Source organism: Nerophis ophidion, linkage group LG02, assembly GCF_033978795.1.
Source record: "Nerophis ophidion isolate RoL-2023_Sa linkage group LG02, RoL_Noph_v1.0, whole genome shotgun sequence".
NCBI classification, from domain to species: Eukaryota; Metazoa; Chordata; class Actinopteri; order Syngnathiformes; family Syngnathidae; genus Nerophis; species Nerophis ophidion.
This window is the reverse complement of record NC_084612.1, coordinates 52,237,691-52,255,702: the sequence shown is the minus strand read 5'-3', so window position 1 is coordinate 52,255,702 and position 18,012 is coordinate 52,237,691. Positions and strand designations below refer to the sequence as shown.

The window sequence follows — 18,012 nt, the reverse complement described above, 5'->3', positions numbered from 1 at the left end:
CTTATAAATATAAAATTTGACAGGCGTTCTGTCATAATGCACCACCAATAAATTGCAGCGCAACGCTACTGGGCACGCTAAAGTGTCCCTCGAACAAAATAATCCAAATTAACTGTGTAAACTTTTCCCGGATAGACTGTCACTCGCGCTACACATATATCTATATTAAAATGTGTTTATTTAATTGTGTCTTTTGACTAGTAAGCACGTAGACACTTATAGCGTGAGGAAATTCACGACATTGACTTTACCATGAATTGATTAATGTGGACCCCGACTTAAACAAGTTGAAAAACTTATTCGGTTGTTACCATTTAGTAGTCAATTGTACGGAATATCTAATGTACTTTGAAATCTACTAATAAAAGTTTCAATCAAAATACTCAAATATTGGTAGCCCACAGCAACTGGTATCTTTTTTCACGAACGAAGCTGATTTCGACAGAACACCGGAAGTAGCACAAATCGTTACTTAGAAGGCTAATGAGCGCTTTCAGATGGTGCGTATCGTCAGAAAACATTTTGCGTAGTCCAAAACATAATTTAAAAGCGTCCGATACTGTCCCTTTTATCCTAAAATACCACGGTGTACACTAGCTAACGAGCTAGCTTAACTATGACGTCACTCCGTCCTCAGCAGGATGACCGCCGTGCTCAAGTTTGACGATTGGGCGTTGCTAGGCAACTTCAATAGCAATGGTAGCAAGAGAAGTATCAAACATTCAGCGACTCTTTTTTCTTTTTTTCTTTTTCCAGACATTACCTTTCTCTATTTTCCTATGATTTTGTTTTCTCACAACTGTGACGTGTATGATTAACTTCTGGTCGCCAGGGACAGGAGCTGGACAAGTTGCTAAGCTATCAGCTTTTTGGTAAGTGTTTACTTCACTACCGCAATATTAGGGACGCCAAGACAAGGACTACAGATGTTTACGTTTCATGTGAAATGTCAAACGTTATTTATTGTAGCACAGTGCCGACAGTCTGTGCTTTGCATCCTCCCAGGGAGTAAAATGGGCTCTGAGTCCGTCAAGGTGGTGGTTAGGTGCAGGCCTCTAAACGACAGAGAGAAGGCACTCAGTTCAAAGATAGTTGTGACCGTGGACCTGCAGCGCTGCCAGTGTTTCATAAAAAAACCCTCAATGACAGACGAGCCCGCCAAACAATTCACCTTTGATGGGACTTACTTCACTGATCAAACCACAGAGATGATGTACAACGAGAGTGCCTATCCATTGGTAGAGGTGAGCTTCTTATATTAATAACAACACTTGAAGCTAAAACAAGTGTGTAAAGTAAAACCACTTCAAACCTTATCCAACAGGGGGTCACAGAGGGCTACAATGGCACCATATTTGCTTATGGTCAAACAGGAAGCGGCAAGTCCTTCTCCATGCAAGGGGTGTCTGAGCCTTCGGCCCAGAGGGGCATCATCCCACGAGCCTTTGAGCACATTTTTGAGAGCATTCAGGTAACTTTGGCGGCACCCATTAAAACTGTGTAGTGCTTTCAGAAAGTAAGCACAGCTATTCCCACATTTTGTTATGTTACAGCCTTATTCCAGAATAAACACACACAATTACATTACTACAATTACTACACACAATACCCCATAATGACAGTGTTTGTTTATTTTTCTTTTTCCAAATATATAAAACATTTAAATTGTTATATACATACCGTATTTTCCGAACCATATGGCGCACCGGATTATAAGGCGTACCGCCGATGAATGGTCTATTTTTGATCTTTTTTCATATATATTGTAGGGCGCATTAAATGAGTCATATTATTATCATTTTTTTTGTAAATATAAAATACTTCCTTGTGGTCTACATAACATGTATTGGTGGTTCTTTGCTCAAAATGTTACATAGATGATGTTTTACAGATCATCTTCAAGCCACTTTCTGACAGTGGCTTAAGCATGCGCCGTTTTGTGGGCGGTCTTATTTACGTGGCTCACCTTTGGCAGCGTCTTCTCCCCGTCATCTTTGTTGTAGCGGTGTAGCATGCAAGGACGGGAGTGGAAAAAGTGTAACAAGATGGCGCTAACTGTTTTATTGACATTAGGACTTTACTTAAATCAATAACGGAGCAGCATCTCTTCATCCGGAAACAAAAACACTAGAAATGTCCTGTGAAAAACCGTCTGACCGGAATGCTCTAATAACCTAAGTTCCTTGAGTGAAAAATGTAAACACACTAAACTGGTATGTTTTAGCACTTTCATGGCGAGTTTATTGACAGATATAAGTATGAACTTTACACTACTTTATATTAGAAATGGCCACAGCGGAGGATGAATGTCCCTTAACAAGAACATCAGAGAAAAAGATTAATGACAATGGTATCGCCACGGACTACAAAGGCGGACCCTTGAAATTTTTCGGGATTTATGCAGATCCCAAAAACAGATCAGTAGGTACCAGAAAGTAAGAAATGTTGCTTTTGCATAATATTGCGAAACAAAACGCCAGATAATGTCTTACCTTATACACGCACTATATTAATACTCATATGTTGAGGCACATTACAATCCATCCAGCGGTGCGGCTTCATAGCTTATCAAAGTCATACTAAAACATTTTGATAGATTTTTGAGCGTGGTGTGTAAAGTTTTATATTTTCAATGGATTATAAAAAATGTTGGGCTTCACAGTGGAAGCGGGGTTAGTGCGTCTGCCTCACAATACGAAGGTCCTGAGTAGTCAGGGTTCAAGCCCGGGCTCGGGATCTTTCTGTGTGGAGTTTGCATGTCCTCCCCGTGAATGTGTGGGTTCCCTCCGGGTACTCCGGCTTCTTCCCACCTCCAAAGACATGCACCTTGGGGATAGGTTGATTGGCAACACTAAATTTGCCCCTAGTGTGTGAGTTTGAATGTTGTCTGTCTATCTGTGTTGGCCCTGCGATGAGGTGGCGAGTTGTCCAGGGTCTACACCGCCTTCCGCCCGATTGTAGCTTAGATAGGCACCAGCGCCTCCCCGTGACCCCAAAGGGAATAAGCAGTAGAAAATGGATGGATGGATAAAAAATGTTGGTGTTGTTTACTTGAGTCATATTGCCATCATAGTGCAATATACATGTTTGACTGCATCTACTGGTCACACTTATCACTACACCATGTACCAAATAAAATTGCGTCGAGGTTGGTTAGCAAAACCAGAATTAATCTGTTCATTAGGAGAATCTCGTCATAAAATAGAATAGAAAATACGTTATTGATTCCTGGGGAAAATTCAGGCGCACTGTCGAGTTTTGAGAAAAGAAAAAGTATTTTAAGTGTGCATTATATTCCCATAAATTATGATGTGTGTGTGTGTGTATATGTATATAATATATATAATCAATCAATCAATCAATCAATGATTATTTATATAGCCCTAAATCACTAGTGTCTCAAAGGGCTGTACAAGCCACAACACAAACCACGACATCCTCGGTAGAGCCCACATAAGGGCAAGGAAAACTCACACCCAGTGGGACGTCGGTGACAATGTCGACTATGAGAAACCTTGGAGAGGACTGCATATGTGGGCAACCACCCCCCCTCTAGGGGAACCGAAAGCAATGGATGTCGAGCGGGTCTAACATGATACTGTGAAAGTTTAATCCATAGTGGATCCAACACAACCGTGAGAGTCCAGCCCAAAGTGGATCCAACACAGCAGAGAGAATCCCGTCCACAGTGGAGCCAGCAGGAAACAACCACAAGCGGAGGCGGATCAGCAGCGCAGGGATTTCCCCAACCGACACACAGGCGAGCTGTCCATCCTGGGTCTTGACTCAGGACAGCCAGCACCTCATCCATGGCCACCGGACCGGACCCCTCCAGTGGGACAGAGGAGAAAAAGAAAAGAAACGGCAGATCAACTGGTCTAAAAAGGGAGTGTATTTTAAAGCTAGAGTATACAAATGAGTTTTAAGGTGAGACTTAAATGCTTCTACTGAGGTAGCATCTCGAACTGTTACCGGGAGGGCATTCCAGAGTACTGGAGCCCGAACGGAAAACGCTCTATAGCCCGCCAACTTTTTTGGGGCTGTGGGAATCACTAATATCCCAGAGTCCTTTTAAACACAGATTTCTTGCCGGGACATATGGTACAATACAATTGGCAAGATAGGCTGGAGCTAGACCGTGTAGTATTTTATACGTAAGTAGTAAAACCTTAAAGTCACATCTTAAGTGCACAGGAAGCCAGTGCAGGCGAGCCAGTGTAGGTAATATAGTATATAGTAATATAATCAAACTTTCTTGTTCTTGTCAAAAGTCTAGCAGCCGTATTTTGTACCAACTGTAATCTTTTAATGCTAGACATGGGGAGACCCGAAAATAATACGTTACAGTAATCGAGGCGAGACGTAACAAACGCATGGATAATGATCTCAGCGTCGTTAGTGGACAAAATGGAGCAAATTTTAGCGATATTACGGAAATGAAAGAAGGCCGTTTTAGTAACTCTTTTAATGTGTGACTCAAAGGAGAGAGTTGGGTCAAAGATAATACCCAGATTCTTTACCGATTCGCCTTGTTTAATTGTTTGGTTGTCAAATGTTACAGTTGTATTATTAAATAGAGGTCGGTGTCTAGCAGGACCGATAATCAGCATTTCCGTTTTTTTGGCCTTGAGTTGCAAAAAGTTAGCGGACATCCATTGTTTCATTTCATTAAGACACGCCTCCAGCTGACTACAATCCGGCGTGTTGGTCAGCTTTAGGGGCATGTAGAGTTGGGTGTCATCAGCATAACAGTGAAAGCTAACACCGTATTTGCGTATGATGTCACCTAGCGGCAGCATGTGGATGCTGAAGAGTGCAGGGCCAAGGACCGAACCCTGGGGAACTCCACACGTTACCTTAACATAGTCCGAAGTCACATTGTTATGGGAGACGCACTGCCTCCTGTCAGTAAAATAAGAGTTAAATCAAGACAAGGCTAAGTCTGACATACCTATTCTTGTTTTGATACGCTCTAAAAAAATATTACGATCGATGGTATCGAAAGCAGCGCTAAGATCGAGGAGCAGCAATATAGATGACGGATCAGAATCCATCGTTAGCAATAGATCATTAGTCATTTTTGCTAGGGCTTTCTCCGTAGCGTGATTTGCCCTAAAACCAGATTGAAAGGTTTCACATAGATTGTTATACGCTAAGTGTTCATTTAGATGCTCTGCAACAATTTTTTCGAGGATTTTTGAAATAAAGGGAAGTTTACCATGAGGTCAAGATCGAGGTTAGGTCTTTTAAGGAGGGGATGAATAACCGCTTTTTTGAATGCTAGGGGAACAGTGCCCGAGGAAAGTGATAAGTTTATAATATTTAGCACTGATGGACCTAATGATACAAAGAGCTTCTTGGTAAGTTTCCCAGGAAGTGGGTCAAGTAAACATGTTTGTTTTATTCCATTTACACGTTGTAACAATTCTTCTAATTTTATTTCCTCAAAACGAGAGAAACTATTTTGGAGGGCAGTATCCGCCGTATATACAATCGTATCTGTGTTAATAGAACACAGTTGTAGCTGGGACGCGTTGTCGTTAATCTCCTTTCTAATTACTTCAATTTTCTTATTAAAGAATTGCATAATCTGCTGAGTGGTTGGAGCTACAGGAAGGAGACCCTTGTTGGGTTAGCAATGCGACCGTACTAAACAAAAATTTAGGATCGTTTTTATTAAGGTGGATGAGATTTGAGTAATATTAAGCTTTAGCTAAGTTAAGCATGCGTTTACAAGTTATTAAACCATCACTCCATTTTTGATGGTGCACCTCAAGTTTGGTTGTGCGCCATTTGCGTTCTACCTTTTTACATGATCATTTCTGAGCTCTAGTTTCTTCTGTAAACCATGGAGTACGCCTTTTTGGAGCCTTTTTTAACTTTAGCGGTGCTATACTATCAATGGTTTCGCTTAGGGCGTCGTTAAAGTTGTTAGTGAGGTTATCAATAGAACCCACATACTTTGGGAATGGTGCCATTACCGAGGGCAGTAGGTCAGCAAGAGTTGTCGTTGTGGCAGTATTAATGTTATTATTATTATTAGTTTGACAAACATGAGTCTGAACCTCGAATTTTATAAGGTAATGAGGAGACATTACTTTAGTACACAGGAGTATCATAACTTTGGAAACGGTGATACCCCTGACAAGCACTAGGTCTATCGTATTACCGTTGCAATGTGTGGGTTCATTTATTATTTGTGTAAGACCACAGCTATCAATTATAGTCTGGAGCGCTACGCACGGTGGGTCCGATGGGATATTCATATGGATATTAAAGTCCCCCATTATAATTATATTATCACCGTGCGTCACTAGATCAGCAACAAACTCTGAGAATTCATTGATAAAGTCCGAATAGGGGCCTGGGGGCGGTAGATAACAGCCAGGTATAGAGGCAGCGGTGTGACAAACCTCATAGTAAGCACCTCAAACGATTTATATTTATTATTTATGTTAGGACTAAGGTTAAAGTTTTGGTTGTGTATTAGCGCGACCCCTCCACCCCTTTTAAGGGGACGGGCAATATGCGCATACGTATAAGTTAGGAGGAGATGCCTCATTTAGCACAAAAAAGTCGTCTGGTTAAAGCCAGGTTTCGCTGAGACCGATGACGTTAAGATTGTTGTCTCTGATGACCTCATTAACTAATAACGTTTTGGGAGACAATGATCTTATGTTTAAAAAACCTATGTTATAGGTAGTGGGCTGTTTTAGGGAATTTTTTATCAAATTATCCGTAGTAGCAATATTAATAATGTTGTGTTTATTATGCGTAGTGCACTTAAAATAATTACGACCATATCTAAGAATTGATATGACGGGAATTTTCCGATTGTTTGGTGCTTTGATAAACTGAACGCATCATAGTTTGCCACCTCAGTAAAACGCATGTTCCGATTGTTTGTTTGGTGCTTTGATAAACTGAACGCATCATAGTGTGCCACCTCAGCCGAACGCATGTCCAAGTCTGAAACAATCAAAGTAGAAAAAACTTGTTGTAACTTAACTGACCCCTTACCTAGCCCAGTAGGCTCATGTCTTCCATTTAAATCCGGCTTCAGGATGGAGGGAAGCGGTGTTCTGTGGGGATTAGCCTTTTGCTTTGTTTTTAGCCCCGCTCGGCATTCGTGCTTCTGCTTCCGATCACATATGTGTGTATATATATATATATATATATATATATATATACCCTGGGATAATTTATGATTTCTTGCCTATTCCTTAAAGAAAATGAATAACACAACAATCTCTCGTGGTTAATTGTTGGGTGAAACTATTTATTCCCAAACTGTGTTTCCATCCATCCATCCATCCATTCTCTACCGCTTATTGAGGGGGCGCTGGTGCCTACCTCAGCTACAATCAGGCGGAAAGCGGGGTACACCCTGGACAAGTTGCTGCCTCATCACATGGCCAACACAGATAGACAACATTCACACTCACATTCAGACACTAGGGACCATTTAGTGTTGCCCATCCCCAGGTGCATGTTTTTGGAGGTGGGAGGAAGCCGGAGTACCCGCAGGGAACCCCCGCAGTCACAGGGAAGACATGCAAACTCCATACCGAAAGATCCCGAGCCTGGGATTGAACCCAGGACTACTCAGGACCTTTGTGTTTACTCTTTTGAAATGTAAATGACAAAAGAAAGTACCCAAATGACCCTGATCATAACTTTACATCCTCCAGTTGTTAATACCGTGTATTGCCCCCTCATATGTGTATGTTTATATATATATATATATATATATATATATATATATATATATATATATATATATATATATATATATATATATATATATATATATATAGGGCGACTTGTCCAGGGTGTACATTGCCTTCCGCCCAATTGTAGCAGAGATAGGCACCAGCGCACCCCGCAACCCCAAAGGGAATATGCGGTAGTAAGTGCATGGATGGATATGTGTATACATATATATGTGTGTGTGTGTATGTATGTATGTATGTATGTATGTATATATATGTATGTATTTATATAATTTAATTTTCCTGAAGGAACTCTCCTGACAGAATAAATAAAGTACTATCTAATCTAATCTATATATATATATATATATATATATATATTTATTTTTTATTTTTATTTTTTATTTTTTTTATCCAAGATGGCGCTGCTGTAGGCAGGAGCTCTGTGCTCTTGTATCATCCTTTTGTGTTTCCCTCTTGTTTTCATGTGTTATTATATTTTTTTGCCTCTTGGTCCGGGACCCTTTGGGACTGTGTGACAAGGGGTGTCACTTTCGTGACCTCTGTGGTGCTTTTTTTGTGGACTTCTGGATCTGCCTCCCGGGAGCCTTTTGGCCATGGAGACCAGCTGCTGGGTCTCTGCCACACCGGAGTCGGTTTGGAGGGACTGGAGGAGATGCAGATGAGGGGACAGGGCTGCGGAGCTAGCACTGAGCGCTGGGACGAAGAGGCTTTGCGGTGTCTTGGCTGGGTGAGCAGGTGTCGGACACCTCAGTCTCCTTGGACATATCATCGCTCATCCATGCGGACTGGACACTGGCCGAGAGTGGAGTCGGCTGTCTTAGTTGCTTTGATGGGTCTGCTCCTGTCTCTGGCCATGCTCCCTCCACCCCAGCGGACGATGGCGTGGAACACCGCAGAGGCCACCACAGTGGATATGTTTCCTTTACTTTTTATTCATAGCTGTATGTAGAAGTGTCTGGTTGTATCTGCTGCTTTAATGTCTTTAATATCCTATGTGTTCTTTAATGTTTGATGTGTCCCTCTTACACACATGTAAGAGGGATGTGTACTATGGCTATGAGTCTTTGTTTTTTTCCCTTGGCCTCAGTCTGCACCCCCTCTCCAGGGCCCAGGCTAACACCGATTTTTTAAATTTTATTTTAATCTTCTATTCCCCCCCCCCCCTTGTATACCTGTATCTCATCTTTTTTTGGTAAGGGGCGCTGGAAGCCGGCAGACCCGTCAGCGATCCTGTTCTGTCTCCCTTTAATGTTTGTCTGATCTTGAATGGGATTGTGCTGAAAATTGTAATTTTCCTGAAGGAACTCTCCTGACGGAATAAATAAAGTACTATCTATCTATCTATGTATATGTATATGTATATGTATATATATATATATATATATATATATATATATATATATGTATATATGTATATGTATATATGTATATGTATATATATATATATGTATATATATATATATATGTATATATGTGTATATATATATGTATATATGTATATGTATATATGTATATATGTATATGTATATACATATGTATATATGTATTTGTATATACATATGTATATATGTATATACATATGTGTATATGTATATGTATATACATATGTATATATGTATATACATATGTGTATATGTATATGTATATATGTATATACATATGTGTATATGTATATATGTGTATGTATATATATGTATATGTATATATATGTATGTGTATTTATGTATATATATATATATATATATATATACATATTTGTGTGTATATATATATTTGTGTGTATATATATATATATATATATATATGTGTGTGTATATATATATATATGTGTGTATATATATATGTGTGTGTATATATATATATATGTGTATATATATGTATATATATATGTATATATATGTGTATATATATATATGTATATGTATATATATATATGTATATATGTATATATATACATGTATATCTATATATATGTATATATAGATATATATGTATATATCTATATATATGTATATATATATATACATATATGTATATATATATATATATATATATATAAAAACATATATGTATGTATATATGTGTATATGTACAAACCCCGTTTGTACATAAATATAAACAGAATACAATGATTTGCAAATCAAAGACAACGTAATTGATGTTAAAACCGATAAACATCTTTTTTGTTCCAAATAATCATTAACTTTAGAATTTGATGCTAGCAACACATGACAAAAAAGTTGGGAAAAGTGGCAACAAATACTGATAAAGTTGAGAAATGCTCATCAAACAATTATTTAGAATATCTAATTGGGAACAGTTGGGTGCCATGATTGGGTATAAAAGCAGCTTCCATGAAATGCTAAGTAATTCACAACCAAGGGTCACCACCTTGTAAGCAAATTGTCAAACAGTTTTAGAACTACATTTCTCAACGAGCTATTGCAAGGAATTTAGGGATTTTACCATCTACGGTCCGTAAAATCATCAAAAGGTTCAGAGAATCTGGTAGAAATCACTGCACGTAAGCGATAATATTACAGACCTTTGATCACTCAGGCGGTACTATATCAAAAACCGAGATCAGGGGGCTCAGGAACACTTCATAAAATCTCTGTCAGTAACTACAGTTGGTCGCTACATCTAAGTGCAAGTAAAACTCTACTATGCAAAGCGAAAGCCATTTATCAACAACACCCAGGAACGCCGCTGGCTTCTAAGACGGACTGATGCAAAGTGGAAAAGTGTTCTGTGGTCTGACGAGTCCACATTTCAAATTTATATTTGGAAACTGTGGACGTGGTGTCCGCCGGAAGAAAGAGGAAAATAACCATTCAGATTCTTATAGGCGCAAAGTTCAAAAGCCAGCATCTGTGATGGTATGGGGGTGTATTAGTGCCCAAGGCATGGGTAACTTACACATCTGTGAAGGCCTCATTAATGCTGAATGGTCCATACAGGTTTTGGAGCAACATATGTTGTCATCCAAGCAACGTTATCATGGACGCCCCTGCTTATTTCAGCAAAACAATACCAAGCCACGTGTTACAACAGCGTGGCTTCATAGTAAAAGAGTGCGCATACTTTCCTGGCCCGCCTGCAGTCCAGACATGTCTCCCATCGAAAATGTGTGGCGCATTATGAAGCGTAAAATTCGACAACAGGACTTCGGACTGTTGAACAACTTAAGCTGTACATCAAGCGAGAATGGTAAAAAATTCCACTTTCTCAAAGCTTGAACAATTAGTTTCCTCAGTTCCCAAACGTTTGAGTGTTGTTAAAAGAAAATGTGACGTAACACAGTGGTGAACATGCCCTTTCCCAACTACTTTGATACGTGTTGCAGTTATATTATAAGTTAATTATTATTTGCAAAAAAAAAAGTTTATGAGTTTGAACATCAAATATATTGTCTTTGTAGTGCATTCAATTGAATATGGGTTGAAAAGGATTTGCAAATCATTGTATTCCAATTTCCCAACTCATATGGAATCGGGGTTTGTATATATGTATATATAATCATATATATGTATACAGTATATATGTATGTATATATATGTGTGTATGTATGTATATATAAACATGTATTTATCAGAATCAGACATACTTTATGTATATGTGTATATATGTGTTTTAAATTAACATATGAATGTCTATATATATATATATACATATATGTGTGTGTGTATATATATATATATATATATATATATATATATACATATATGTGTGTATATATTTTTTGCAAACAAAATCACACTGTCACTGTGGGATATTGTGAGTAGAAATTTGAGGACATTCCATTTTGAAATACGACTAACATAACATGTGCAATAGGTAAAGCGTTGTGAGTACACTCTCAATGCACTGTAAAAACACAGTAGGCCTATTTTTAGGTCGAACAGTTAAAGGTAATTTTCCCATCGAAAATAATGTCAAATTTGTTAGTCTGTTCTAGGATCAAACTGTCGCCATTGTAAAACATTGATTAACTCTGCGAATGTTTTGATGAACATTTTTAACTATCAAACAAGACTAAGAGAAAGTTAGCTGCTGCATGATGAAATAAATAAACACTCCCAATGTGAACAAAACTTAGTTTGAATCACAGTTGAAGGTCTCACTGTGTTTGTGTGTGTGCATACAATCTGTGTGACACAATTTTCTCTTGACTTTTTGTATTCAATGTTTATTTGCCAGTGTGCAGAAAATACCAAATTCCTGGTGAGAGCGTCCTACCTGGAGATTTACAATGAGGAAATTCGAGACCTACTGGGGAACGACACCAAGCAGAGATTAGAGGTTGGTTGGTGTCTGCTCTCAACAACATGAGAATATGTGCAATGTTTGTGTACCCTCTAACAAGATCAGGAAGTGGGTTTTGAGTTGAAAAGCTGTTTTATTTTACTGAAAGTTGAAAATATAGAACATTACACATGGTGCTCAATAATCCATCAAATTGTGTTTGTACGACTTTGGTAAATTGCAAAGCCGCACCGCTTGATGGATTGTACTGTGCTTCAACATAGGAGTATTATTATGGTGTGATTATAAGGTAAAACATTTTATCTGGCGTTTTGTTTTGCAATATTATGCAAAAGCAACTTTTCTTACCTTCTGGAACCTGCTGATCTGTATTTGGGATCTGCATAAATCCTGAAAAATTGTGGAGGTCCGCCTTTGTAGTCTGTGCCGTATTCGATGCGTTTCTTCTTTTTTCTATCTTTTTGTTATGGAACATTCATCCTCAGCTGTTGCCATTTGTAATATAAAGTAGTGTAACGTTCTTACTTATATCTGTCAGTAAACTCACCATGAAAGCACTAAAACATACCTGTGTAGTGAGTTTACATAATTCACCCAAGGAACTTTTGTTATTAGAGTTCCGGTCGGACTTTTTTTTCACCGGACACATTTTTGGTGGTGTTGTTTCCGGATGAGAAGATGCTGCTCTGTTATTGATTGTAGTAAAGTCTGAACGTCATTAAAACAGTTTGCTCTATCTTTTAACACTTCTTCCACACCCGTCTTTGCACGCTACACCGCTACAACAAAGATGACGGGGAGAAGACACTGCCGAAGGTGAGGCATGTAAATAAGACCGCCCACAAAACGGCGCATCCAGAAGTGACTGTCAGAAAGCGGCTTGAAGATGATGTGTAAAACATCACCCATGCACATTTTGAGCAAAGAACCGCCATTACATATTATGTAGACCACAAGGAAGTCTTTTACATTTAGATAAAAACCTAATAATATGACTCCTTTAATGCGCCCCATATTTTGATGCGCTTAAATTTACCCAAAAATAAAAAAAGATCAAAAATAGACCATTCATCGGCAGTGCGCTTCATAATGGGCCGGAAATTATGGTAATCAAAAACATGATCGAGTGTCATCCCAGCTCGGCTGCACCACACTGAAGCAGAATGAGCCAGCCAAGAATGTTGAAATATCCAAACATTTATCCATACAAATATGGAAAAGCTGCTGATGGTGTGTTTTTGGGCAAAGCAGCTGCAAGGAGATACTGTAAAAGTTTGCTCTCCAAGGTAAATGCTATACATTATGACATTACTTGATAATACTATTGTAACATTTTTATACAGTTGTAGGACTATTTTCCGACTACCAGAAAGTAAGTTTCATGCACATGTTGGCGTGGTAACTGCCCGCTGCAGAATCCTGAAGGTGTTTGAACAAGGTGACCTATTTGTGTGTGAAGCTGAAAGAGCACCCAGAGCGTGGGGTGTATGTGCGGGACCTCTCCATGCACACGGTGCACAGTGTGGCCCAGTGCCAGACCATCATGGAACGGGGCTGGAGGAATCGAGCTGTGGGCTTCACATTGATGAACAAAGACTCGTCCCGCTCACACTCCATTTTTTGCATCCACCTGGAGATGTGTCACACTGGTGAGTGCACACTTGCAACGTAAACACAACATTTACAAACCTGTTTCCTGGTCTTTACAGGCAGTAGAGCAGGGGTCCCCAAACTTTTTGAGCCAAGTTAAGGAAATGGATTATATATATTATATATTCCCATTGTTTTTATTCTTTTTGTAATATTTCTCTATTTTGTTTCCTTTTAAACCCCCATTATTTACTTTTTACTTTTTTCTTTAAATTGATCTCAACTCTGTACACTGCTGCTGGAATTTTAATTTTCCTGAAGGAACTCTCCTGAAGGAATCAATAAAGTACTATCTATCTATCTATCTATCTAGAAAGAACAGATAAAAAAAAAAAAAAAAAAAAAAATTATGTGTGTGTGTATATATATATATATATATATATATATATATATATATATATATATATATATTAGGGGTGTAATGGTACACAAAAATTTAGGTTCGGTACGTACCTCGGTTTAGAGGTCACGGCTCGGTTAATTTTCGGTACAGTAAGAAAACAACAAAATATAATTTTGTTGTTTATTTACCAAATTTGTAAACAATGGCTTTATCCTTTTAACATTGGGAACACTATAATAATTCTGCCCACGTTAATCAGCATTAAACTGCCTCAAATTGTTGCTCAGATTAAATAAAATGACAAAACTTTTCTTCTACATATAAAAAGTGCAACATTAAACAGTTTCAAATGAACTCATCATGCTTAATTTATCACAGCATTTGGGAAGCTTGTAGTTGATTTTTATTATGTAAATGTTATATTTTTATCAACGTGATAGCAGGGACCCTGCCATTCAAAGCTTTTCTGTCTGAAAAACGCACACACACACACACACCGCAAAATGAGCTAACGTCACGCTGAAAGCTAATCAGCCTTCACCTCAAGCCAGAACTGCGAACGAGCTGAGCTGCAGTTTAAGTTTCTAGAAGGTCAACGGGCTCATAGTGATGTTAGTAGTAGTTGAATGGGAGGTGTTATCATTTGGGCAGAGTACGCTGCCTTATCCTCACCTGCTAAACACCTATCTGCTCGACGCTGAAGCATTTACTACATGCGCTCTGAATACGCACTGCTGATTGGCTGTTACTGCTATATATGTAACTAATCAGACGGTTGTGTGGGTGGGAAAATGCTAGGTGCTGAGACAGAGGCAGAAGAAGCAAAACAGGTTAAGAAACTTAGAAACTCATTCGGTACACCCCCATACGGAACCGAAACCCTCGTACCGAAACGGTTCAATACAAATACACGTACCGTTACACCCCTAATATATATATATATATATATATATATATATATATAGTTTTGTCCACTCATGCAGATGCTGAAGGCCAGGGTCATCTCCGAGCCGGGAAACTCAACCTGGTGGATCTGGCAGGAAGCGAGCGTCAGTCCAAAACCGGGGCGACCGGCGAGCGCCTGCGTGAGGCCACCAAGATCAACCTGTCGCTCTCGGCACTGGGAAACGTCATTTCAGCCCTGGTGGATGGGCGCTCCAAATACATCCCCTACCGAGATTCCAAGCTGACCAGGCTGCTGCAGGACTCCCTGGGTGGGAACACCCGGACTTTGATGATTGCCTGTCTCTCCCCCTCAGACAACAACTACGAAGAGAGCCTTAGCACGCTGCGCTACGCTAACCGCGCGAAAAGCATCCAGAACCGGCCGTGCATCAACGAGGACCCAAAGGATGCTTTGTTGCGAGAGTATCAGGAAGAGATCAGGAAGTTGCGGGCCCTCATCTCAGGCCAGCTGGGCTCTGCTAACCTTTCATGTAAGTCAACTTGCACAGTTCATGTTCATATTATGAATGTAGGAACTTGCTAACCGGGAAACATGTCTGGAAATTCATGTGGAACACTAAAAATTAAATTAGAATTGTTGGAAGTTTACTTGTTTATTAAAAAAATACTGAATGTAAAATAAATTATTGACCAAATAAAAGTAAAGTATTGTTTAATTCAATGTATATTTAAAAGTTATAATTAAAGTATTAAAAGGGGAACTGCACATTTTTGTTCACAATCATTATGAGACAAGAACAACAAAACACACATGTTTTTGGGGGGATTTTAAAGATGATAGCCTTCAAAGTATCTAATACAACAAAACCCGCCAACGTTTTATACACACACTGTAAGTATATATATATATATATATATATATATATATATATATGTATATATATATATATATATATATATATATGTGTGTATATATATATATATATATAATATAATGTAGTAACTGACACCGTCATAACAATATGTATTATGTACAATATACACACTGCAAGTATATATAACACTGAAAGTATATATATAATGTAGTAACATACACCTTCACAACAATATGTAATATGTACAATATACACACTGCAAGTACATATATAATGTAGTAACAGACATTTTCACAACAATATGTAATATATACAACATACACACTGCAAATAAATATATATATATATATATATATATATATATATATATATATATATATACATATATAGTGTAATAACAGACACCTTCATAACAATATGTAATATGTACAATATACACACTGCAAGTATATATATAAAATGTAGTAACAGACACCTCCATAACAATATGTATTATATACAATATACACACTGGAAGTATATATAACACTGCAAGTGTGTGTATATATATATATATATAATATATATATATATATATATATATATATATATATGTGTGTATGTATGTATGTATATGTAGTAACAGACACCTTCATCACAATATGTAATATGTACAATATACACATACACACTGCAAGTATATATATAATGTAGTAAGACACCTTCATAACAATATGTAATATGTACACTATACATGCTGCAAGTATATATATAATGTAGTAACAGACAACTTCATAACAGTATGTAATATGTACAGTATATAATTTAGTAACAGACACGCTTACCCAAATAAACTGGAAACAAATGTCCCCTGCCAGCTGGACTAAACGCACAGCAGTCTGAATGTGTACTACTGTAATATGACTGTTCATGTTTTTCACGGAGTACAGATTGTGTCCTATCAGTGTTGTGCATTACAAACTCAAACGTGTTTCGTGTTGACGTAGACGCAAGCTTATCTTGCCATTGTTAGTTTCTACAACTAATACCGTTGGTATTGTAAGAGTTCCTCAGTGTTCACTCCTACAATACCAATGTTGCTACACCTTGGTTATTATGCAGGTTACAGAACCTAAATGAAGTATTGTTGACGGTTTTTGAATGCATTTTTAAAGTGATTTATAGGTAGAATCGATTTCTCCCATTAGCTGCTTTGCTAGCCATCTAGAACGAACCGGTTTTTACAAGTTAGAATGAAAAAAAAAAGCAACATTTTGTCTTTTTGTCCCTCATAATGATTGTGAACGATGGGCTAAATTCCCCCCAAAAAGTGCAGTTCCCCTTTTAAGAAAAACCTTTTCCATGAGTCTGAGTAGTGTTTTTTCTACTGTGTTGTAGCTCTGATGTCAGGGCTTCCAGCAGAGATGCAACATTCTAGCAACACTGCGGGCGAAAAAGAGATTAAAAAGGTATTCCCAAGCCCACATATCACTCCATTGTTGTCCACCGAGGTAATTTACTGCTCTGGCTTCAGGACTACGAAGACAGGCTGGCCAGGCTGCAGGCCGACTTCAGCGCAGAGCAGAAGTCCAAAGCCATGCTGCAAGAGGACATAGCAGCCCTGTGCTACTCCTACCAGACCAAACTGTCTCACCTGGAGAAAGTCAAATCCAGCGGGGGGCGCTCTGCCCCAGAGAACGGTACGCTGGAACCTTCCCCTGACAACTTTGTGTTTAAAATGAGCTTCAGGAACGTTGTGTTGGCCTGCAGCTCTGTGCATGCTGGTGCCACTTTGTTTTGTCTCCTCATACAAGAGAGCTCCAGCAGCGTGACAGAAGAGGAGGGTTCCCATCTCAACGCCCAGACATCACCCGGAAGCACAAACCAGGACACCTCAGATGAGGTCCAAATTAAATGATTTGGGATGAAAAACCGTCCCAAAAACATTTCCAATCCTTATTTCCTGTATAAAACATACATTTTTCATTCATTATTGTCTCAAATCTCAATTGGGTTTTAGGTTGCGGTGCAGCTGATCCAGTCGACTCTACCCAGTGACGCTGCTGCTGCCGCCGTCCAAATAAGTCCAGGTGGAGTCACAGAGACACCTGGATATCTGGAGCAGAAAGAAGCCCTAGAGAGGTTTGTGGACCTGAATGCCTGAATGCTAAATGTGGCCAAAACACACATAGGGCACGGGTCTCCAGCTGATTTTGACAAGCTCGCCAAAGGGTCAAAAAAATATTTGCTTAAACTT

At 38.6% G+C, this 18,012-nt stretch overlaps 1 protein-coding gene across 3 annotated transcripts in view; it reads left to right on the top strand.

The window, feature by feature from the left end:
* Window positions 1-108: 108 nt before the first annotated feature.
* Window positions 109-18,012, top strand: part of kif17 (kinesin family member 17) — a 43,555-nt gene continuing 25,651 nt past the window's right edge. For 2 of the 3 annotated variants that reach the window (XM_061886183.1, XM_061886191.1), the window contains exons 1-10: window positions 109-872; window positions 1,006-1,244; window positions 1,325-1,471; window positions 11,937-12,038; window positions 13,462-13,651; window positions 14,979-15,431; window positions 17,154-17,224; window positions 17,290-17,455; window positions 17,570-17,658; window positions 17,776-17,897. In XM_061886183.1, coding sequence (XP_061742167.1) covers window positions 1,014-1,244; window positions 1,325-1,471; window positions 11,937-12,038; window positions 13,462-13,651; window positions 14,979-15,431; window positions 17,154-17,224; window positions 17,290-17,455; window positions 17,570-17,658; window positions 17,776-17,897 — 1,571 coding nt within the window. In that variant the 5' untranslated portion in view covers window positions 109-872; window positions 1,006-1,013. Of the gene's footprint in view, window positions 873-1,005; window positions 1,245-1,324; window positions 1,472-11,936; window positions 12,039-13,461; window positions 13,652-14,978; window positions 15,432-17,153; window positions 17,225-17,289; window positions 17,456-17,569; window positions 17,659-17,775; window positions 17,898-18,012 lie in introns of those variants that run through there. The other variant, XM_061886198.1, reaches the window with a different exon arrangement.